At 54.0% G+C, this 21,607-nt stretch overlaps 1 protein-coding gene across 1 annotated transcript in view; it reads left to right on the forward strand.

The window, feature by feature from the left end:
• AFAP1L2 (actin filament associated protein 1 like 2) overlaps window positions 1-19,761 on the forward strand; it is a gene marked incomplete at its 3' end in the record, with an annotated part of 35,967 nt that extends 16,206 nt beyond the window's left edge. The window contains 14 exon segments of the mRNA XM_082854445.1: window positions 4,375-4,580; window positions 5,610-5,789; window positions 6,485-6,574; window positions 8,054-8,138; window positions 8,628-8,732; window positions 11,280-11,491; window positions 13,418-13,563; window positions 14,524-14,635; window positions 16,867-17,106; window positions 17,191-17,365; window positions 17,661-17,816; window positions 19,255-19,448; window positions 19,565-19,691; window positions 19,694-19,761. Coding sequence (XP_082710571.1) covers window positions 4,375-4,580; window positions 5,610-5,789; window positions 6,485-6,574; window positions 8,054-8,138; window positions 8,628-8,732; window positions 11,280-11,491; window positions 13,418-13,563; window positions 14,524-14,635; window positions 16,867-17,106; window positions 17,191-17,365; window positions 17,661-17,816; window positions 19,255-19,448; window positions 19,565-19,691; window positions 19,694-19,761 — 2,096 coding nt within the window.
• Between the last annotated feature and the right edge of the window lie 1,846 nt (window positions 19,762-21,607).

The following is a 21,607-nucleotide window of genomic DNA, read 5'->3' on the forward strand; positions in this document are numbered from 1 at the left end:
TATAACACAGAAAGGCCTTGAAGGTTCTGGAAGAAAGATGGTTGTGACCCCATTCTCCCAGGTAGCTGGACTCTGGTCCCCTCACTCTGCCTTTCTCACCTCCTTCTCTTTCCTTCCTTTGTAAGTGAAAGGTCTTTGAAAGCATAAAGCAACTTGCAGATGTCAGCAGTAAGGATCCCTGGTGGTGGGAATGAACTTGGCCGAAGGGGGAACCTTGTTGGTGTCACAAAGAACTGGCCCTGGGATGAGATGGGACCAGTCACCTGGAGCCACATGGGATTCTTGTCCTCTTTCTTCACACTTTACCTACTGTCTGCGGTCCCGGGAACTGTGTGGGAGGTGAGGGCTTCTTTGGCCCAAAGGCATTTTATCCTAAGAGTCTGGTTTTGTGGACAGACATCACTTAGCTTGCGAGGTGTTGCCAAATCAGCGGCCGGACTGTGATTTCAGACTGGAGCTGAGAGTGCGGTAGGGCTGTCTGGGTGCGTCTGGAAGGTGGGAGCAGTGACTCACCCCGGGGAGCACCTCCATGTGTCTGAAGCCCATCTCTCTCGGGTGTGGCCTGTGCCAGCCGGGGCCTGCTTCCCAGACGCTCCCGGGGGCCTGTTGGTGGGGCAGACACTTCATCTCAACACAAATAAGCAGTCAGAAGGATCCCGGTGTTTGTCTCTCGACTGGGAGTTCATATTGGTTTTATCCAGAACCGGGGGGGGGGGGGCGGGGGGGAGGGGTCATCACAAGGTCAGGAAGGAGGGTGGGGAGAAGCCCAGTTGCCTTTGTCCCCTGCCAGCCCGAGGACGGAGGATGACTTGTGGGGAGCTGGTCATACTTACCACAAAGAGGGGACCTCCCCTGCATCATAAGCCGGCCTGCCCTTGGTTCCTGCCTGCTGTCCCCCACACCTGTTTGACCAGTGGGACGCACAGGTCACAACAGCAGAAATGACCATTGGACTCCCGCCCCTTGCTCTACTTCTTTGGCCAACAGCGATTTTGCTGACTTCCTGAAAAAGACCAGTTGCTTGGCCTCTTGGCCTGCTTTATCAGCAGTCCGCTCACTGCTTCCCTGGGTCAGGTCCTCTCTCTGAACAAGTTTAGTAAGTGCCCTGCGGCCTGTGCAGGAGCTATTAGGTAGAGCTCCTGCATTGCTGGTGTCTCCTGCTAGAGACAGTAGACATCAGTAACGGCAGCTGCTGTAAGAAACAACCCCTCTTGCAGCTTAGAGTAACCCAATGCAAATCTGATTCTCACTCACGGAATAGTTCAGCTGGGCGTTCCTGGTCAGCAGGCTCCGTCCAGCGTGAGCTCGGACACCTTCTGAGGCCACAGAATCCACCACAAAGAAAGGGTGGAGAACCTCTATGTGCTCCTTAAAGGCACCAGGCAGAGTGACACCCAGTGCTTCTATCCACATTCCATTGGCGGCAGGAAGTTACATCTCTGGATGGGAAGGGGCTGGGAAATGATGTCCTTGGCCAGGCTGGGGTACACCTGACAAGCCCACATCTCCAATGGGAATGCACTAACTTCTGGTGGGAGGGCAGCCGTGTCGCCACATCTCTTTGTGTCTCTGCATCTGGGTCTGCTGCTCTCTTCATATTCTCTCTCTTCCTCTTGCCTTTGTCTGTCCTTCTGGATCCCACACAGATCATTCTGGCAGATTTCCCCCCAGTGGAGTCCCCAGATGGGTACAGGTGCCTGAAGGAGTCGTTTACGCCACGATCACCTTGGGTACTGCTTGTCCCAGAGCGGGAATGCCGGTGATCCCATCTGCTGCCTGGCCCTCTCTGAGGCGGGGTGCATGCCCCGAGGGTGGCTGCCGCCCTCTTCCCGTCCTCTTGCATGGGTTCTGCATGCGCACGCCGTGTGCTGTCCCTCTGCAGACCCCTGCCTGTAGCCTCCGAACAGATGGCTAGAGGATGCAGAGCGTGCATGGCTGTCCTGCCCTCTGTTCCCGAGGACATGCCACAGGACACAGTGGGTGCAGTCTCCACCTGGGGACAGCAAAAAGGGGTATGGAATTATCTGAGCATCCTGGCTTTCACTCCTCTTCATCCTGCGACCTCTAGAAGCCAAGTACCTGTTTAAGAATACCCTACATTTATGGTTGGGCCGTGATCACTCTCAGAGATAAATAAAATGGTCAATACATTTGCCCTAGATTTCCTCCAAGCTGTTCGCCATCGCCCTTGGAGGCAGAGGGGCGGATGTTAGAATTCTCCATGGAACATGTGGGGCAACCCCAGAAGCACAGAACAGCCAGGGGCGGGGAGGAGGGGGGCGGGATTCGGCCAGCTTCTTCACACTAATCTCTGTAGCCTCGCTTATTAATCTTTATCACTGGAAGAGCTATCCCAGTGACTACATCATTCTTATTTCATTTATTGTGCAGTGCTGACAAGGGGTACATTTTTTACAGAATCACCCTGATCCTACCACCAGATCAAACCAGCTATTTTGAGTTCTCTCTGAGCCTTTCAGTACTGTTCTCTTTGTATAGATAATTTTAATTGTGCCTTCTCACTTACCATCTTATCTTAAGGAGATTCTCAAGTTGCAGACTAGTCTTCAGAGCTTTCACTGATTACGGTTGCACGGTACGCTGGATGAAATCAGACTTTCCTGAGTCTCCTTCTGCTGACTATTCAGTAGCATTTGAAGAAATATCTTAATGCATGTAACCTTCCCCACTTCCTTCCTTTTTTAAAAACTAGTTTCTTAGGATAAACTCCCAGGACTGGGATTATTGGGTCGAAGGGTATGAATGTTTTTATGGCGCTCGAAACAGCAGGCTGACAGGTTGTTTCCTGAGAGGCTGGCGTTCATTTATATTGCCACCAGCCATACGAGAGAGTTCAGGGTCCCCTACTGGGTAGCACCACTGTTTTCAGTCTTTGTTTATTTAATAGGTATAAAATTGTGAACTATGCAACTTTTTTATTAAGCCAGGAAGGGGAGTAGTATCACACTGCTTTTCAAGAAGACTGATATTAAAATAGTCAAGGTATTATTTTTAAAAATATTAAAGCAAAATAAAACACATTTTCATTGGCATTGTAGCCAGAGTAACTGTGGCCGTGGCCTCATTCTAATTCAAATGTGGTTCTGTTTTCTTAGTATTGCAGGAACCTAGCTATGCAGGTAGTTTAAGAGGCTTCTGGAGAAGAGAAGATGGGGGACCCATGGGCTGTCTCTTTTCTGATGGGTAATGTGGAGAAGAAAGAGAGGTTTCATTCACTCTGACTCAAGGGGACAGAACGTGTCTGTAGAAGTCACAGGGAAGTAGATGTGACTTTCTAACTGTTAGAGCTGCCCAGTAATAGAAGGAATTGTCCAGCAGTCAGGCGGTATGAGCTCCCCGTCCACGGGGGGATTCAAGCAGAGGCTGGGGCAGGGTTACGACAGACAGGATTCCTGTGCTGAGCCAGGGGTTGGACCTGGATCCTGAGGTTCTCCTTTCTCCGTGTCCTGCATTTCGGGGTTTGATTGACTGATGTTCTTCTGCACCTAGTTTTTGTTGGCCTTGAATAGGGCAGTGAGGCCTGGGGAACAGAGAAATTCTTGCCGGGTGGTGGAGGCGGAAACCGAGGCATGCAGAGCGGGCACAGGATCGGGTGCAATTTGGTGCATTTTGGGATTCTTTTAAACAGAATAAAAATGTGAGGGTGGCTCATTGCTAGAAAGGAAGGGTAGCAGGTGGGGATGGGCAGAAGATGCTAAGCTCGTGACGGGAGGTGTTCTGTGGGGAGGGAAAGAGAACGGAGCCTGTGGAAGATGAGCCGATTTTCCAGCAGGGCTGCAATTGTGAGGAGAGCCTTCAGGAGTGCGAGGGTGGCCGCCTTCCCCGGAGGGCCAGCTCCTGCTGCTCCCAGGACAGAACCAGGGACAGGGCAGGCCCAGTGGGCCGCTGCTGGAGGCTCGCCCAGCTCTGGGCTCAGACGGCGACCCCCTCCTCCTGGGCCCTTAGAAGCGATCTCACCCCACTGCTTCATCCTTCAGCGGAGGAAATGGAGGCCCCCAGCAGGGGCACTGGACCTCTCAAGAGCAGGCGTGTGAGGGCCGCGTCTGGTCAGAGGTTTCCACGGGGTCTGAGGCGACAGGATTTGAGGAGGAAGAGGGAGATTCCTGGTTTTATGTCACCTGCGTCTGCGGCCGGAGGCAGCATCCAAGGCGCTTTGCTCAGGGGTTTGGGGGCCGGAAAGTCCGCCTGGGTGTGTGGTTGGTGACTGTGGGCTGGTCCAAGGGCACGGAGGGGGCGGGGTGGCCTGGGGACCACTGGCTGCCCCTGCCTGCTCCCCTCCCTCCCGAAGGAGCAAAGCCTGTTTCGGAACATCCCCTGCCCGCTGGAACTGTGACGGAGGGCTCTTCCTTGCAGAGGACGGAGAGGCCGTGAGCAGTTCCTACGAGTCCTACGACGAGGACGAAAGCAGCAAGGGCAAGTCGGCCCCCTACCAGTGGCCCTCGCCCGAGGCCAGCATCGAGCTGATGCGCGACGCCCGCATCTGTGCTTTCCTGTGGCGCAAGAAGTGGCTGGGCCAGTGGGCCAAGCAGCTCTGCGTGATCAAGGACACCAGGCTCCTGGTGAGTGTCCTCTCCCCGGAGTGGAGGTGCGGGTGGTCCCTGATGCCAGGTGCTCAGAGCCTGTCGCGTCAGGGGGTTTCTGCTTCTCCCCAGCAGAGCTTCGTGTGCGAGGATGAACGTGCTTTCCCTTAAGTAGGAAGGACTAGTACTTTCAGCAGGCTTTCACAGGGGTCTGTGACGACTGCCCCCTCCCCTCCCCCCAGATCCCATCCCACAGATATTTTTTCCGGGGATCTTTTTGTCCCCTGGTCTGTGGGCTCCTCCTTCTTTGCAGTCCTTTTGGGGCGGAGCCTGCTGCCCAGGCAGGTGACTGATTATAAGAGGAGACCCATAAGGGAATCAGAAGATAGTACTCTGACCACAGCCCCGTTTCTTGTTACTTTAAATTTAAATTTGGTTTTATGTCCCAGTGTGAAGTTCCATGGAGTCATTATAAACACCCTTCTTCACTGGTTACAACCCGCCCTGCTGCGTGCAGGTGTTTTCCAGGTAATCCTGTTAAGCAGCCCCGTAAAGCACCTCCATCTTACAAGTGAGAAACGGAGGGGTAACGCATTTTCTCTGGTAGGGAGGAGAGTCGCTTCCTTTCTCTGCTAACACGTCGTCTCCTAACGAATCGGATGATAAACTTGGCCTTCATCCCCTTTGGACCCCTTCCTGGGGAAGCCGAGGAAGGAACAGAAGCAGAGAGACAGAGAACTGGGAAAAGTGCCTTCCACCCTGGAGAGGTGGGAGTTGCCTGCAGAGGACACATTTTAGGAGCCGGCGTGGTCTGCAGTGCGATTAGAGCAGCTTGGATGAGCAGGGCTGGGGAAGAAGAGGCTTGAGGGAGACAGAGACAGCTGCCTGGTCACTGACGCCGAGAACACGCGTTGCCAGTGTTGGAGGTGACAGCTCCGCACTCGCACAGGGGTGTCCGGCCGTTGGGTTTGTCGTGCAGAGCCCACCCCTCAGCGGGTCCTGCCCTGCCCAGGGGCCCCTCCTCTGCAGAACCTGGCCAAGCAGCGTCTCGCCTCTCCCCTCTTCCAGTGTTACAAGTCCTCCAAGGACCACAGTCCTCAGCTGGACGTGAACTTGCTGGGCAGCAGTGTGGTGCACAAGGAGAAGCAGGTGCGGAAGAAGGAGCACAAGCTGAAGATCACCCCCGTGAGCGCCGACGTGATCGTGCTGGGCCTGCAGAGCAAGGACCAGGCTGAGCAGTGGCTCAGGGTGAGGGAGGCGCCAGGCGCGGGGGAGGTGGGCCTGCTCCCCGCTGGGGCTCCCCAGCCTTTTCAAAGGGATGGCTGTGGTCGGGGGTGAAGTGTCTATGATCCTTCAAGTTCGCAGGGCTTCCTGCGTCGTCGGTGGTAGCGAGCCGCCTTAGGGAAATGGGTCGCAGGGCTAGGTCTCTGCCACCTGGACTTGAGCTCTAGCTGAAATCCACTTGCCTTCTGGTCTCCAGTGCGGCATCGCCAGCCGGTTCAAAGGCTCCTTCCCGGGGGAGCTGGGGTGGACTCTGACAGGCATGTCTGGGAGCCTGGCCTGGACCAAGGCAGAGTCCAGGCCTGAGTCCCAGGCGGCACGCAGACCCTCCACAGCGAGCCCCACGGCCCCCAGGAGCCAGCGAGCCATCTGGCAAATGTGGGTGTTCACCCCCGCAGTGAACAGCCACCCCTGCCCAGGAAGGGGTGAGAGGAGCTGAGGGCTGGCTGCCCTCACCCTGTTTGGGCTTTGCTGCCAACCCTGCCGCCTGCCTCCCCGCCCCGCTTCCCTGGCGCGCCACCAAACACCTGGGGGCCTGCGGGAGACAGGCCTCGGGAACACGCCCCCTCCCTGGCTGGGTCCCGAGGCCACACGTGGCTAGGGGGGCTCTGGCTTTGGTCTGGCCGGGGCTGCAGGCCTGAAGGGTCTTCCTCTTCCTTCAGGTCATCCAGGAGGTGAGTGGCCTGCCTTCTGAAGGAGCTTGTGAGGGAAGCCTGTACACCCCAGATGCCCAGCGCCCGAGTTGTCCGAAAGTAAGCCTCTACCCTGCCTGAAAGAGTGTTTAATTCCATTTTTGTCTCCATAAAGTTCAAGGTGTTAAGATGGGGAGCTTTGCTCTTGCACGTCAGCCCAGTTGATAAGAAACGTGCAGTGCTTGGCTAAGGGCGGTAGCTTCAGCTTGGCAGGGAAACTGATGAGAATGACAGAAGCCTACAGTATTTTCTTGCTTGGGGGAAGGTTTATTGGGACAAAAGTCACTTTGCCTCCGTTCTTGGGCAGGGAGATTTTTCGAGGCTCTTCCTTCCCACTTAGGCAACTGTCTGGGTGTTGGACCCCAACCAAAGGGCCCTACTGCTGATTTGCATGGAGCTGTGAGAGCCCTGCTTTAGGGTCAAAGTTGAGAAAGTTGGGCTGGGTGCTGGCCGAGGGGAGGGCTGTCACTGCAGGGTCACATTCCATGTCCCCAGGTGGGTGCCCGGAACCCTGCTGTGCACAGAGGGTCCCTGTGGCTCATCTTGGGGTCCCCACCCCCGGCAGGGAGGAAGGCAGAGGGTGGACAGAGGCCCTGAGCAGGGTGGAGGCTCTCTGCTCCTTTGGAAGGCACGGGCCACCCCCATGGAGGAAAACCCACAGCCTTCTAGGGTGACGGAAGAGGGGCTGATGTTTTCATTCTTATTCATTCCTTGGTCATTGACAAGAAAACCGAAGTCAGAGTAAACTTGGAGATTCCTTCACATTGGGGTGAGAAACAAGGCCTCTCCCTAAAGACCCAGCACACAAGATTCCCCGGCCAGGTACTGCAGTCCTTGGTCCTCAGCGAAGGCCTTGTTGGTTGGGAGTCGCTGGGCTTGTTTTCCAGGGGTTCTGGAGTCAGTGGTTCTAGAAGAAGCCTGATGGGAATCTTCTGAGTGTCTACTCTAGGGACTGTCTCTAGTCCTCCAACAGCCCTGAGAATGCAGACAGGGGTGTTATCCCTATTTTATACACATGCAGGGTGGGGCTCAGAGAGGCCCTGCCGCACTAGAGAATGCTCCAGGTGGGATTCAAATCGTGGTCTGACCCTGTGAGGACAAGCCAGCCCTTCTGCAAAGCCTGCCGCGTTGGTAGTACAGTCAGCTCTCAAAAGACGTCCTGGTATGGGTGGGTCCCAGCTTCAGTTGCGATGCTGACTCCCGTGCACCCTGGGGCTGGCTACCTGCCCTGCCCACTGGCTACGGAGCCACCGTCACACCAAGTGGAGTAGTCATCTTGAGAACTCACGATCAAGGGTATGCGGTGGCCTGAAGAAGGAAACAATGCTCTGGGATGGGGTGGGGAACCTCACAAGGGAAGGCAAAGGCAGGTCCTTTAGGGAGCCCCAGGGAAGCCTGGCCATGCCCCACCAGTGACTTGGACTCCAAGGTGACCCCTAGCCTACACCCAAGAGTCATCTATTATTTTCCCTTAAATTGTGGTCTCCCAGGTAACCATTCCCAGACAAGATCACCCACTTGTCTCTCTCTCTTCCACAGCCAGATGTAACTGAGAAGTGCCTGTCAGCCTCGGAGTATGGAAGCTCCATAGATGGCCACCCTGAGGTCCCAGAGACCAAAGACGGTACAGACGCTCTGGCTCTCGGCCTAGGGTTGGGAGGGGTGGTATCCCGGGCTTTGAGGCTCGGCTGTCTGGCTCAACCCTACCGAATTTTAACAGCTCATTCCAGCATGCCTCCAGTTTCTAAACTGCTTAGAAGTATACAGCTGATAGATCCCGGAAAAAAGGAGAGAGGACCAAACTGAAGTTACGTTTCATGAATTGCTGGGGGTAGAATATTCTTTCATCTCTTGTTTGCTAACCCTAGTTCAGATCTCTCTGAGCCCATTCAGTCTGTAAGGATTCTCCAGTGCTGACGTGTTCTGTAAGAGAGGAAGGTGTGCCTCTAGAGACACCTGACTGCCCTGTGGATCCGAGTCTGGGGCACAGACCTGTGCGCGCACAGGGAGGGGCAGACAGGACAGGGACAGGTCTGCTAATTTTTCCGTCATCCATGAGCGCACATCGGTAGGCTGTGTGCAAGGCTGAAGGTTTTTCCTCTCGTCTTGACAGTCAAGAAGAAATGTTCTGCTGGCCTCAAACTGAGCAACCTAATGAACCTGGGCAGGAAGAAATCTACCTCGCTGGAGCCTCCGGAAAGGTCCCTCGAGACATCCAGTAAGCTTCAGTAGCCGCCTCCTGGGCCAGAGGGCGGGCTCCCCCGCGGGGCCGCAGCCCGTCTCCAGGAAGGCGGCTCAGACGGCCAGGGCGGGGACTTGGGGTTTCGCTCTAGCACCTCTTGAGCGGGTGAGCCCACAGTCCACAGTTTCTGCTGATCTTCGCTGCAGGCAGCCCTTTATAAAGCCTCACCAGACCCTCTTGCTGCAGTGTGCGGAAGTGAAGGGTAGTTGATGGCCGTCCTCCTAACAGTCTTTAAAGTTGTATGTTCATTCGATCAATGTGTATGGAGCACGGTAGGCACGGTGTTAGGGAAAGGGGCCCAAGCAGGCGGAGGACACAGTCCTGAGAGCTTACAGCTCAACAGAGATGATGGCCTTATACCCATAACCACACACTGTGCCGTCTTAGTAGCTACAAGGACTCGGGGACAGAAAGAACCTTCCTTACTCTGTAGACAGAGATGGATGGCTTCCTGGACCTGAGCTGCCAAGGCCGGGCGGGAGCTAAACGGGCTGGGATGGCCCCCGCGGGCAGGAGCAAAGGCTCTGAGGGGGCACTGGTAAGACCCGTTAAGGGGATGACAAAAGCCCGTGTCGCCGGTACAGAGGGAATGTGTGGGTGCTGGGAGGCCCTCCAGGTCATCTCTGCTGCCCTTACTCGGCCTTGAGGAAACTGATGACAGGAAAGAGAGACAGAGAGAGCGAGACCTTTCCCAGAAAACATCCTGGCTTCCAACTCCAAGCTCATTGCTAGACTTACGCCCCGGAGCCTGAAGGCCACTACTCTCCATCTCTGGGCCTTCTCCTCCTCCTCATGGAACCCGTGTACCAGCCCTGGGCTCTCTTCCTGAGTCCCAGTTCAGCTCTGTGTTCTGCGGCTGGCAGGGTGGGCTGGAGCGACAGGAAGGCAGCAGACAGGGCCCTGCCTTTGGAGTCTCCTGGTTCTCTGGCCAGGTTGCCGGGTGACGGCCCAGCTCTGCCAGGCCCTGTGGCCTCAGAGGGCACGGTGTTGGGCCTGGGAGCCTGGTCCCAGTGAGTCGCTTTGCGCGATGTGGCTGGGTTCTTGCTGGCCGTTACTCAGCAGGGAAGCACGCTGCTGTCCCCTGTGGCTGGGGAAGGGCCAGAGAGAACATAGCGACTCTCCTTCCCAGGACTCGGTGCCTGAGCTCCCCGCCTCTCTCTGGTCCAGAGAATCGTGATGGGCGAGTGGGGCGCCTGCCTGAATGAGCCAGAGTTCCTAGGTCCTGGGCTCACATTCTTCCACTTTGCTACTGTGATGTGATGGTCTCGTGGCCCTGAGAAATTCACGATCCCCACTGAGTGTCCAGCACTGGACTGGGTGCGAAGGTGGCCGTGTACTTTGACCCTGTTGCATGGGCCTAGTTCTTCCCGGCTAAGGTTCAGAGCAGCTGCCGGTCCCTTAGGATGGAGAAGGCATCCGCTTTGTAAGCCAGTGCCCGTGGGAAGGTGAGCAGCACAGAGAGATGCCGACCCACGGTGTGTGGGGCAGGCAGAGGGGCCCGAGACTGGTTGTTTACTGATCTTTCCAGCCCCAGGGACAAGGCTGTGCTTGGCACACGGTGTCAGCTCCGTAAATATTCACCTAAGTTGGGAGGAAGCTGAACCCAACACATGCAACCATTTAAAAACAAGAAAGGCCTATGTGATGGACGCACCCCGGCACTGGCAGCCCCTGTGTGCCGGTGGAGAAAGAAGGGCTGCCTGGTGGAGAGGCCAAGGGGCACAGAACCAGGCGCTGGAGACGAACGTGGCAAGTTCCTGCCCTTCACAAGCTCCGTGTCCCGTTGGGAGGCTGACATGGAAGTGGAGAATGTCGCTGTTCCAGGACTCAAGTGTTCTGAAGGCCGACCGTGCAGGGAGGGCAGGACCCAGGAGGGCCAGCCACCTCTGGGAGGACGTGGAGGAGCTGGCCGAGGGGGGAGGGGCCTTTGCAGGCTGAGACCCAGCGACTGGGGACGGCAAGTTGTCAGGGGAGCTGAGGGAACTAAGGCTGTGGAGGTGAGGGGGTCGCATCTGCGGCCAGGACACCCAGGCTGGGGCGAGCTTCCTGCAGGTGGCCTGGGCTGGCAAGGGCGGGGGAAGGGAGACAAGGAGGCCGGGGTGGGGGTGCCTGCCTCGGTCCTGCACACACACACACACAGACACACACGCACATGCACAAACATGCACGCAGACGCACACAGGCATGCAGACACACGCGCACGCACACGCGCACACACACACACACATGCATGCACGCACACACGCACACACACCCACGCTCTCTGCCTGGTCCAGGCCAAGGCACGACTCACTTCCCTCCGGACAGGCCTTTCTCAAAACCCAGTAGCACGGTGCTGCCCACCTTCAAAGGATCTAGCAGCTAACACAAAGGAGAATTCACAGCCTCTACGAGGCAAGAAAGTCTCTCGGGCAAAGCATGGCAAGCCTTGGAGCTGAGATATGGAGGAGCCTCTCCAGGGGTCCGGGAGCAAGGGCGGCCCTCAGCCACGCACCCGCCCTGAAGCCGCATCCCACCCCACAGGTTACCTGAACGTGCTGGTGAACAGCCAGTGGAAGTCGCGCTGGTGCTCCGTCAGGGACAGTCACCTGTACTTCTACCAGGACCGGAACCGCAGCAAGGCGGCCCAGCAGCCCCTCAGCCTGGTGGGCTGTGAGGTGGTGCCGGACCCGAGCCCCGACCACCTCTACTCCTTCCGCATCCTCCACGATGGCGAGGAGCTGGCCAAGCTCGAGGTACCGCTGGCCCTCTGGCTGGGTGGGAGTGGGGAGGCACGGCCAGGGCAGAGGTCGTGGGCACGGCTGTTTGCCGCAGGTCCTGAGGACCGCAGTCCTACAATGGGAGAGTCAACTTAGCCACCCTTTATTTTTACTTCCTTTGCCTGAGATTGTTTGCATTTTTAAAAAATTTCCATTCCCTTTCTGACCTCAGGGTGGTTGTGTTATAGGAACGGGACAATGAGCTATTTCCTGCACTTAGGGCAGGAGGAGTATTTATAACTCCCTGAGCTGCTGGAAAAACTTTCTGGGGACTCAAAGCGGGTTTGTGATTTCGTTTGTGTATCACCAGATGAGGGCCAGTACATAAAAATGCTGACTGTTAGGGCTTATCTGGCGGTGGGGGGGGGGGGGGGAATAATAAGGTTTGTGACACAGTTACATTATTCCCACTCCCCGTCCTCTGTTCGATGTTACATTTACAAAAATAAGAGGTGACCTAATGCCTTGCAATGAGCCGGGCAGGCCTGAGCCAGAGGGCTTTACAGGCACTTAAGCACACACCCCAGTTCACCCCTGTTCATCTAGTCCTGTATCCAGGGGTCTTCATCCAGATTTTGCTCCAATACTGCCCTCTGGTGGCTAAAAGATCCACATCCCAACTGCTTCCCAGGGACAAGCTTGTACTCATTCCTGCATCCATCCATCCTGTTGACAGATACCTATTCAGCACAGTGATAGGGTGAACAAGACAGACTCCCTGCCGTGGAATTTACATGCTAGTACAAGAGTGAGATATTATTCAGTGGTTGTCCAACTGATTACTCAGTAATCACTCAGCAGTGGGGCAGGCGCTATGAATAGGTAGGAAAGTTTGCGTGCTGGGCAGATGGGGGCTGGTGTAGACGGAAAGCCTGTGGGACAAGGTGGGGAGGGACGGGGGCGCTGATCCTAAGAGCAGTGGGAGACCCTAAAGGGTTTCAAGGGAGGGTGGCATGTTCAGGTTTGGATTCCAAGATTCTTCCTCCAGCTGCTGGGTGGGGGACGGAGGAGAGGGGGACAGGAAGGGATAAAATGAGACCCGTTAGGAAGCTGTTACCATCGCCCAGCGCAGGGATGGTGGTAGCAGGAACTAGAAGCAGCCCGTGAAAAGCTGTATTGAGAAATCCACTTGAAAATGAGTGGGGAAAGGAAACCAGCTAAACGTCAAACTGCACTTTTAGCTGCCCCTCTGATCGCGAGAAAAGAGCAGTAAGGTGGCAGAGCGGTGTTGTGTAATGCCAGCATGGTGACTGTTTTTCCTCATGAAAGTAAACCTGTAGTATTTATAGAATTTCCAGTTCTTTCTCATTATAAAGCCCAGAAACCCTGTTGGCATTTTAATAGAAATACTCAATGTGATACGTATTTGATTAGAATGCATTGTCCCCTGGAGAAAATCAGGCAGCAACTTCACTGGCATTTAGCTCATGATTTGTCAGAGCCAGCTGACCTGGTGTAACGTGTATAAGACATCCTGACTCTTAAAACCATAAACAAAAATAAATTTGAATTTTGTTATTTCTTAGGGATCCAGGGAGTCTTGTATAAATGGACTAGGGTTGTAAACTGAAATGTGATCATTCATAAAATAGAGGTGTCAACCTAAAATACATACATTTTAACAGTCCTCTCCCGGTCCATTAGCCTTCCAGAAATACATGTTTATAAACATCACATGATACTTAGGACAAATGTCCACAGCATCATTGAGGTGGCACCAGGGTGTCAGTAGTAGCAGGAAATATCATTTGGTGGTCCCTGGGGGATGGGATATGCTAGTGAAAATGAGGAGCATGACCCCAGGGCTCCCAGAGGCCTTGCCCGGGGTGGGCATCAGGGCAGGGGTGGGGCACCAGGCAGCACACTCCAGCCCTGCTCATGTCCCTCTCGGCCTCCTCCCAGGCCAAGTCTTCCGAGGAAATGGGCCACTGGCTAGGCCTCCTGCTTTCTGAGTCGGGCTCCAAGACAGACCCAGAAGAATTCACTTACGACTACGTGGATGCCGACAGGGTTTCCTGCATCGTAAGCGCCGCCAAAACCTCTCTGCTGTGAGTATTAAGGGGCCTCCTGCTTTGCACCCTCCCACTCCCAGCTATGCTTCTAGACCGAGGCCCAGGCTGGTCTGCCAAAGCCCTGGGTTCCGTCTGAGCCTGTAGAGTGGGGTGGGACAGCCCTCAGGGGCCAGCCTGGCTGACCCGGGGGTTCCCCTCTCTGGGTCAAACTTGAGATCAAACTTGGCAAGTCGAGCAGGGTGGCAGCTGGGAACTCAGGGTGGGTCCTGTTCTACCCAGCAGCAGGCAGGCCAGGGCCAGGGAGCAGCCCTGCAGGAGGCCCAGCAAAGAGCTGAGCCAGGCCTCTGGCCCGGGGGCAGCCACAGCATCCCTGGCTCTCATGAGACGCTATCCAGCTCCTGAAGGCAGAGTTGGCGCCTTTCCTGGCCTTCTGCTTTCCTTTCTGTGGAGACAGCACTTTCCCATGGCTCCATCGCTGGGTCCCAGCACACCCTGGAATAAGCAGGGCAGGGGTAGTACTTCTGCTTCCTAGATGAGCAAACTGGGACTCGGGGAGAAGTGGTCCTGGGTTGGGGGGTAGAAGTAGCATGGGTAGAAGCCGGCTGAGCCAATGGGGAAGGCATCTGGCCTGTGCTGGCCAAGTGTATTGTGAAGATGAAGCGAGAAAGGGTTTTGCTCTTGTTGGAAGGAGATCCTGAAAAGGAGAAATCAGGGCGAGAAGATGGCAAAAGGATTCCAAGAGGAGGGGTACGGGGCGAGGGAAGTTCGTTTTTCGGGAAGAAAAATTTGGAACCAGGAGTTCTAGTAAGAAGGCCCTGGGGAGAGGGGGAGGTGATACCCCTAAATAAATGAATTTGTTTTAAAATGAGGCCAGAGCTAGTCCCCAGGCCTCCTGCACTGCCCACAGGTTTCTCTGCACCTCTCATTGTTATGACTCCTTTGAGACTGGTGGCTTTTAGCACCCTGTCCTGAATCCTCTTTTGCTGTGTCTTCCAGACTGATGCAGAGAAAGTTCTCAGAGCCGAACACTTACATTGACGGCCTGCCCAGCCAGCATCACCAGGAGCTACTGTATGATGACGTGGAGGTGTCAGAGCTGACGGCTGTGGTAAGGGCGCCGGCTGGGCTGCAGCCTCGAGCTGCCCATCCTCTTCCTGCCAAGCCTCAACGCCAGAGATCGTTAGATGGTCCCTGAGAGGAATGGACTCCAGGTCACCCTCAGGGCCATCAGTGCAGAAACCGAGGCGCAACGAGGTCATATTTTGTATAGTGGGGCGGTGCCGTCTGCCTGGCTTAGGGACTTGTCTAGATAAAACAGCTGGTTAACCACCCTGGTCAGTGCCGGGGTGCAGGGTGTGGCGGTGGGAATGGGGAGCAGCAACACCATTAGCCTTTTTTAAAAACTGAAGTAGAGCTGATTTGCAATATTATATTAGTCTCAGGTTTACAGCACAGTGAGTCAGTATTTTTATAGATTATATGCCATTAAAGTTATTACAGGGGCTTCCCTGGTGGCGCAGTGGTTGAGAGTCCGCCTGCCGATGCAGGGGACACGGGTTCGTGCCCCGGTCCGGGAAGATCCCACATGCCGCGGAGCGGCTGGGCCCGTGAGCCATGGCGGCTGAGCCTGCGCGTCCGGAGCCTGTGCTCCGCAACGGGAGAGGCCACAACAGTGAGAGGCCCGCGTACCGCAAAAAAAAAAAAAAAAATTACAAAATAATGGCTGTAATTCCCTGTGCTGTACAATCTATCCTTGTTGCTTATCAACATAGCAGTTTGTATCTCTTTTATACATAGCAGCGTGTATCTCTTAATCCCATACCCCTATCTTGCCCTTCCCGCCTACCCTCTCCCCACTGGTAACCACTAGTTTGTTCTCCATATCTGTGAATCTGTTTGTTTTGCTATATTCATTTGTTTGTATTATTTTTTAGATTCCACATACAAGTGGTATCATACAGTATTTGTATTTCTCTGACTTATCTCACTATGCATAATATTCTCTAGGTTCATCCATATTGTGGCAAATGGCAGAATTCCATCCTTTTTTATGGTTGAGTAATATTCCGTGCATGTGTTTGTGTGTGTGTGTGTGTACACACATGCATATATAATACATACATACATCTTCTTTTTCCATTCATCTGTTGGACACTAGGGTTGCTTCCATATCTTGGCTACTGTAAATAGTGCTGCTATGAACACTGAGGTGTGTATAGCTTTCCAAATAAGTGCTTTTGCTTTTTCTGGATATATACCAAGGAGTGGAATTGCTGGATCAGATGGTAGTTCTATTTTACTGTTTTGAGGAACCTCTGTACTGTTTTCCATAGTGGCCGCACCAGTTTCCATTCCCACCAACAGTGCACAAGGCTTCCCTTTTCTCCACATCCTCGCCAACATGTTATTTATAGGCTTTTGAAGATAGCTATTCTGACAGGTGTGAGGTGGTATCCTGTGGTGGTTTTGATTCGCATTTCTCTAATAATTAGTGATATTGAGCATCTTTTCACGTGCCTATGAGCCATCTGTATGTCTTCTTCGGAAAAATGTCTGTTCAGGACTTCTGCCCGTTTTTTGATTTTTTTTATATTGAGTTGTATGAGCTATTTATATATTTTGGATATTAACCCCTTGTTGGTCATATCATATGCAAATATTTTCTCCCATTCCATAGGCTGTCTTTTCATTTCATCAGTGGTTTCCTTTGCTGTGCAAGAGCTTTTAAGTTTAATTAGATCTCATTTGTTTATTTTTCCTTTTATTTCTTTTGCCTTAGGAGACAGATCCAAAAAAATATCGCTGTGCTTCATGTCAAAGAGTGTTCTGGCCATGTTCTCTTCTAGGAGTTTTATGGTTTCAGGTCTCACACTGAGGTCTTTAATCCATCTGGAGATTATTTTTGTATGTGGTATGAGGAAAGGTTCTATCTCATTCTTTTACATGTAGCTGTCCAGACACCATTAGCCTTTGAGGCTCACAGCTGAGGGGGAATAATCCCCCTGACAGCAGGTTTGCTTCACTGGGCGTGGGCCTCTGTGCTAAGGGCTTCTGTGGGTTTTCTCATTTAATCCCAGCCACCCGATAGGGAGGTACTACTAGTCTCTTCTCTCCAGATGAGGAAGTGAGGTCGGGAAGATGAAGTACTGTCTCCTGGGTCCCCCAGCTCTTGAATGGCAGACCCAGGCCTTCTAACTCCAGCTCCGCAGGAGGCTCCCTGGGAAGGAGGCCCGGCGAACTCCGGCACAAGGAAGGGGACAGGAGACCTGCGGCAGGGCCCCCTCCAGAGCCCAGGGAGCCGAGGCGGTGGAGAAAGCCCCCTGTCTCTTCCCTGTGCAGGGGGAGGCCCCTGAGGAAGCTGCTCCTGCGACAGATGCCCCGAGTGAGCCTGACCCCGACCGCGTATACCTGGACCTCACGCCCGTCAAGTCCTTCCTGCACGGCAGCGGCGGTGCACAGGCCCGGGCCCCCTCGCCCACGCTGCCCCAGCCGGACCCGCCGGCCGAGGCCCTCCCTGCAGGCCTGAACCCCACCCCCGATGAGCCCCTCATGGTGTCTCCAGAGAACCCCGAGTTGCAGGTACAGGGGGTCCCCCAGCAGGTGAGCTGGCCTCACCTTCTGGGGTGTCTCGGCCAGCTGGGTCCTGTTTGCTTTCTCCCAAAGCAGATGCAGCAGGAGAGTCAGGAACCTGAGGAGCCTTCCCTGGGAATCACGGCAGTCAGAATCCAGACTGAACAGCAGAAGATCTCCTTCCCACCGAGCTGCCCTGACACTGTGCCCATCGCCCCAGCCGGGGCCAGCCCACCTGTGAAAGACAGGTTGAAGGCGACCAATGCAGGTGCCTGTGCTAGATTAAGAGTTGAAGGTTTTGGAAAGGGCTTGGAGAAGTTAGCCCAATTCCCTCCCTTTCAGATGAGGAAACAGAGGCTCAGAGAGGTGAAGGACTTGCCCAACGTCACACAGCAAAGAAAGGGTGGGCCCCATTTCCTTTTCTGTCCGTGCTAGGCTGGCCTGGCATCCAGCTCTAATCTGCTGCCAAAGCCCTGGGTTCCGTCTGAGCCTGCAGAGTGGGGTGGGACAGCCCTCAGGGGCCAGCCTGGCTGACCCGGGGGTTCCCCTCTCTGGGTCTGTAGAGATCAAACTTGGCAAGAACAGGACAGAAGCCGAGGTGAAGCGGTACACAGAGGAGAAGGAGAAGCTTGAGAAGAAGAAGGAAGAAATCCGGGGGCACCTGGCTCAGCTCCGGAGGGAGAAACGGGAGTTGAAGGAGACCCTGTTGAAGTGTACAGGTAAGGGCCCCCCCTCAGCAGAGAGGGCCCGTGGAGGGGCCTGGGCTTTCCGGGGGAAGAAGCCGCATCTGCACCTGGGCTGCAGCCCCGTCAGCCTTTGGCACAGGTGGATGCTCCCTGCAAAGTCCTCCCCCTCCAGCCTGTCTGAAGGGCCACTGTCCTGTACCAGGACGTAGCTGGAAAAGCTGGTTAAAGGAGGAAATGCTCTAAAAATTGTGTTTAGACCTGAAGTGTTTGATTCTCACTTAAAACAAATGAATATTTTTTGGCCCATCTTCTGAAGCAGGGCCAAGGTCTTTTCCTGCCATCTGGGCTGGCTGACGGGAGCCCCGGGTCACGGTTTCCACAGTAACCACATCTCTAATGCCTCATCTGGTCATTTCTTTACAAGCACCTTGAGTTTGTGTTCATTTTAAAGAAATCTGAATCCTTGTAGATTATTTTCCAAGTCATCTTCATATGATTCTTCAGCCGTTTCCTAGCACCTTGTCTCTCCCAAGACCTTTCAGCAGCATTTGACTTCGTTTTCAGAGTAGTAACTCTGGGCTCATTTAATATTTAAACTGCAGACTCACACTAACAGGTTTGGGCTCTCTGGGAAGCTTATAACATGATTGGTGGTGGAAGGTCATGGGGGGCACAAAGTGACCCACTGTTTTGTTTTTTTTAATATTACATCTTTATCGAGAGAGAATTCACAGACCATACGATAACCCATTTACAGGTGATTTTCAGTATATCCACAGAGCTGTGCAGCCGTCACCACAGTCAATTTCAGAACACTTTCATCACTCCTCCTCATTAGCAGGCGCCCTTGCTTAGGGTTCTATATTGAACACGTCCATCCTTTCCTCTAGCGCAGTGAGCTCCTAGGGTTGACTCTTCATAAGTCGTCATTTCTTGGTGCTGTAGGACCAACCTGAGAACTCCAGGGTGAAGAGGGAAGCATAAAACAGGGCTGAGAAGGTGCCAGGGCTGAGGACCACTGCTCCACTAGGCCCAGGGAAGCAGCACATGTGCCAGAAGGATGGAGGGAACCGTGTGGGGCAGGCTGCAATGGCCCAGCCATCCTCCAAGGGTCATTAATAAAGCTCCTCTGTCCCTTTGGGGTCGCTGTCACAATAGCAGGTATCGAAACAACTGAGAGTCTCTCTACCAGAAGGGACTCAGGACTCAGGTTCAGGCCCTCTTGTGAAGGCAGAGCTCTTCTTCTGGGGCCTCCCCAGCCTTTGTGGAGTGCGGACACAGGACCTGGGCTGGGAGGCCACCCATCACCCAGAGGCCCATCCCAGCCCTGAGTGTTGGAGCCAGACCTGTGGTCCGGGGCCACTTGGGGTCCTGTTCCGGCAAAGCGTGTGCGAATCCTGCCCCTCCCCCTGGTGGGGCTTCTGGCTGAAGGGCTGTTTGTTCCCTGCAGCCGACTGGCTTCTCTCTGCAGACAAGGGGGCGGCAGCCAGCCTGGAGGAGAAGCTGAAGGAGATCGACGAGGAGTGCAGGGTGGAGGAGCGCAGGCGCGTGGACCTGGAGCTCAGCATTGTGGAGGTGAAGGACAGCCTGAAGAAGGCCGAGGCCGGGCCCGTGACGCTGGGCACGACTGTAGACACCACCCACCTGGAGAACGTGAGCCCCCGAGTGAGTTCGGGAGCCGCGTTCCTCTGAGCTGCTTGCAGGGCCACCTGGACTGGGCTTGGGGACTGGGTCACCCTCCCCGCCCTGAACTCAGCCCTCCCTCTCTCCTGTGACCACAGCCCAAAGCTGCCACCTCGACTCCTGCCCCGGACTGTACCCCAGTCAACTCCGCAAATGCGCTCAAGAACAGGCCTCTGTCGGTCATGGTCACGGGCAAAGGCACCGTCCTCCAGAAAGCCAAGGTAAGCGGTCGTTCCCGGCCTCCTTCCGGGCCGCGGGTGGCAGCAGAGCCGTCACTATGGTGGGGCCCTTCTGAGGCGGGTGGCACCTTCCAGCTTCGAGTGGGGGCTCTGCTCTCAGCAGGAAGAGGCAGGGGCTGGGGCTTTGCTGTGTCTTTGGCATTGACCAACCAGAAAGGTGCTTGTGCTTGGTTCAGTGTCCTTACGAGTCAGCCTGAGGGCGCGTGAATCCCTGCACTGCCCGCCACGTGATATCAGTAGAGTCCGGGGGAGAGCTGCAGTTCAGAGACAGACTGGCACTGGACAGTTTTCCAATTAAAAAAAACCTCAGTGACTCTGAAGGACTTCTACCATGAAAACCAAAGCAGCAGATTCCGACAGGTGTCGGATTTGCCTAAAGCCATCCGGCCGGCTGGTGGCAAAGGCTCAGTAAAAGGCGTAAACAGGGAGCAGATGCCCATTGCTGGGTTTTTGCCTGAGGGCTAGACAAAAAGTGTTATGAATCCTTGACTCATTTATACAGTCAAGAGCATGCCTAGAGCTGCCTGTGTTTTTGGCAAACTCTGCTCCTTATTTTTATCCTGCTTACTACCTGCAGGAGATATTTTGAGGCACCTACACCAATGACTAAGTATTAAATCCATGCAAGCACACGAGCCACTGCCACGGCAGACATCACTCACCTCCCTCTCTGCTGCTCCAGGGCCTCAGAAATCTCTGAACACGTGCTCCAAGCAGTGGGGGACACGCAGGGGTTGAACCTTACTTAATTGGCGTCTCTATTCCTAGCTTCTTCTAGGAATAGGTAGGTTGGCTACGGAGGATAACTAACTTTCTTCTTTTGGGGGGACGCTGGTGTTTGAATGGTACCCTAGGAATGGGAGAAGAAAGGAGCAAGTTAGGAAACAAACTTCATCTAGAGACTCTCCTGTCAATATGGACCTTGGTGACAATCCTGCTTCGTTACAGTCTTCGTTAAAGCAGCAACTCTGTAAAAGGGTGAGTCTGTTTACAAGAAAAAGGAAGGACTGGGGTTCTATGAATGGAAAACTTCAGCTAAGAGGAGGCTCTGTCCCTTTGCAGAGCCAAAGGAAGTAATACGACAACAACAACAAAAAAGACTTGTTTGGAGACCTAAGTCTATTGGTTGTAAACATTACATTGCTGTATTTAGGGGTATTCTGTGTTTCTTCCTTGAAGTTTTCAGCAATTGCTTTATCAAGCTTTTTAAGTGAAAAGATTCTGATGTGGAGACTTTGGTGGAAGAGAAATTAAGGTAGCAGGGCCCTGTCCCACTGGTCACATGCCTTTGGTGATTGAGAAGGTCTAAACCCCTGTCTGATTCTTAGCAGCGTCAGGGGTTAAACCGTCCTTGTCTTCAACTGTGTAAAGCCATCTATGGTTTTTTGAGAAATGGTAACGGGGAAAACATTTGGGACCAAGCTGAGGCACTGTTGCCAGTAAATTAAGGACTTTTTTCAGGCTAAAGCAGGCCAGAACCAATTGCTTTTAAATAAAATTTTAAGTGATGCTGTATTACATAGAAAAAAAAGTTTCAAATCCTGTAATTTAGAACAGTGAAAAGTGACTGTTGAGATTCAACTGACATTTTACATTACCATAGAAACAAGATTACCCTGTGTTTACAGATTCAGTCCTGCGGTGAGGCGACTTCTAAGAGAAGAGTTACTTAGTATAATGTTCTCTTAGTCCCCGTTTTTTTAAGTTGTGCTCGATGTCCAGGCCCTTATCCAAGAAAAAAGGGGCGAGTTTTGTTTCTGGTGGTCTCTTTCTTCTCTTAAAATTGGCAGTGCTGTTCTTTGTGTTGCCCGTTCTTCTCTTCTGATGGCACTGGTTAACACAGGTTGGAACATTTCACCTGTCATCTCTCAGCCTCATTTCTGGGGGTTCTGAATCAGAGTT

The sequence above is a fragment of the Leucopleurus acutus genome (genome assembly GCF_964270905.1).
Source record: "Leucopleurus acutus genome assembly, chromosome: 14".
In the NCBI taxonomy this organism is placed as follows: Eukaryota; Metazoa; Chordata; class Mammalia; order Artiodactyla; family Delphinidae; genus Leucopleurus; species Leucopleurus acutus.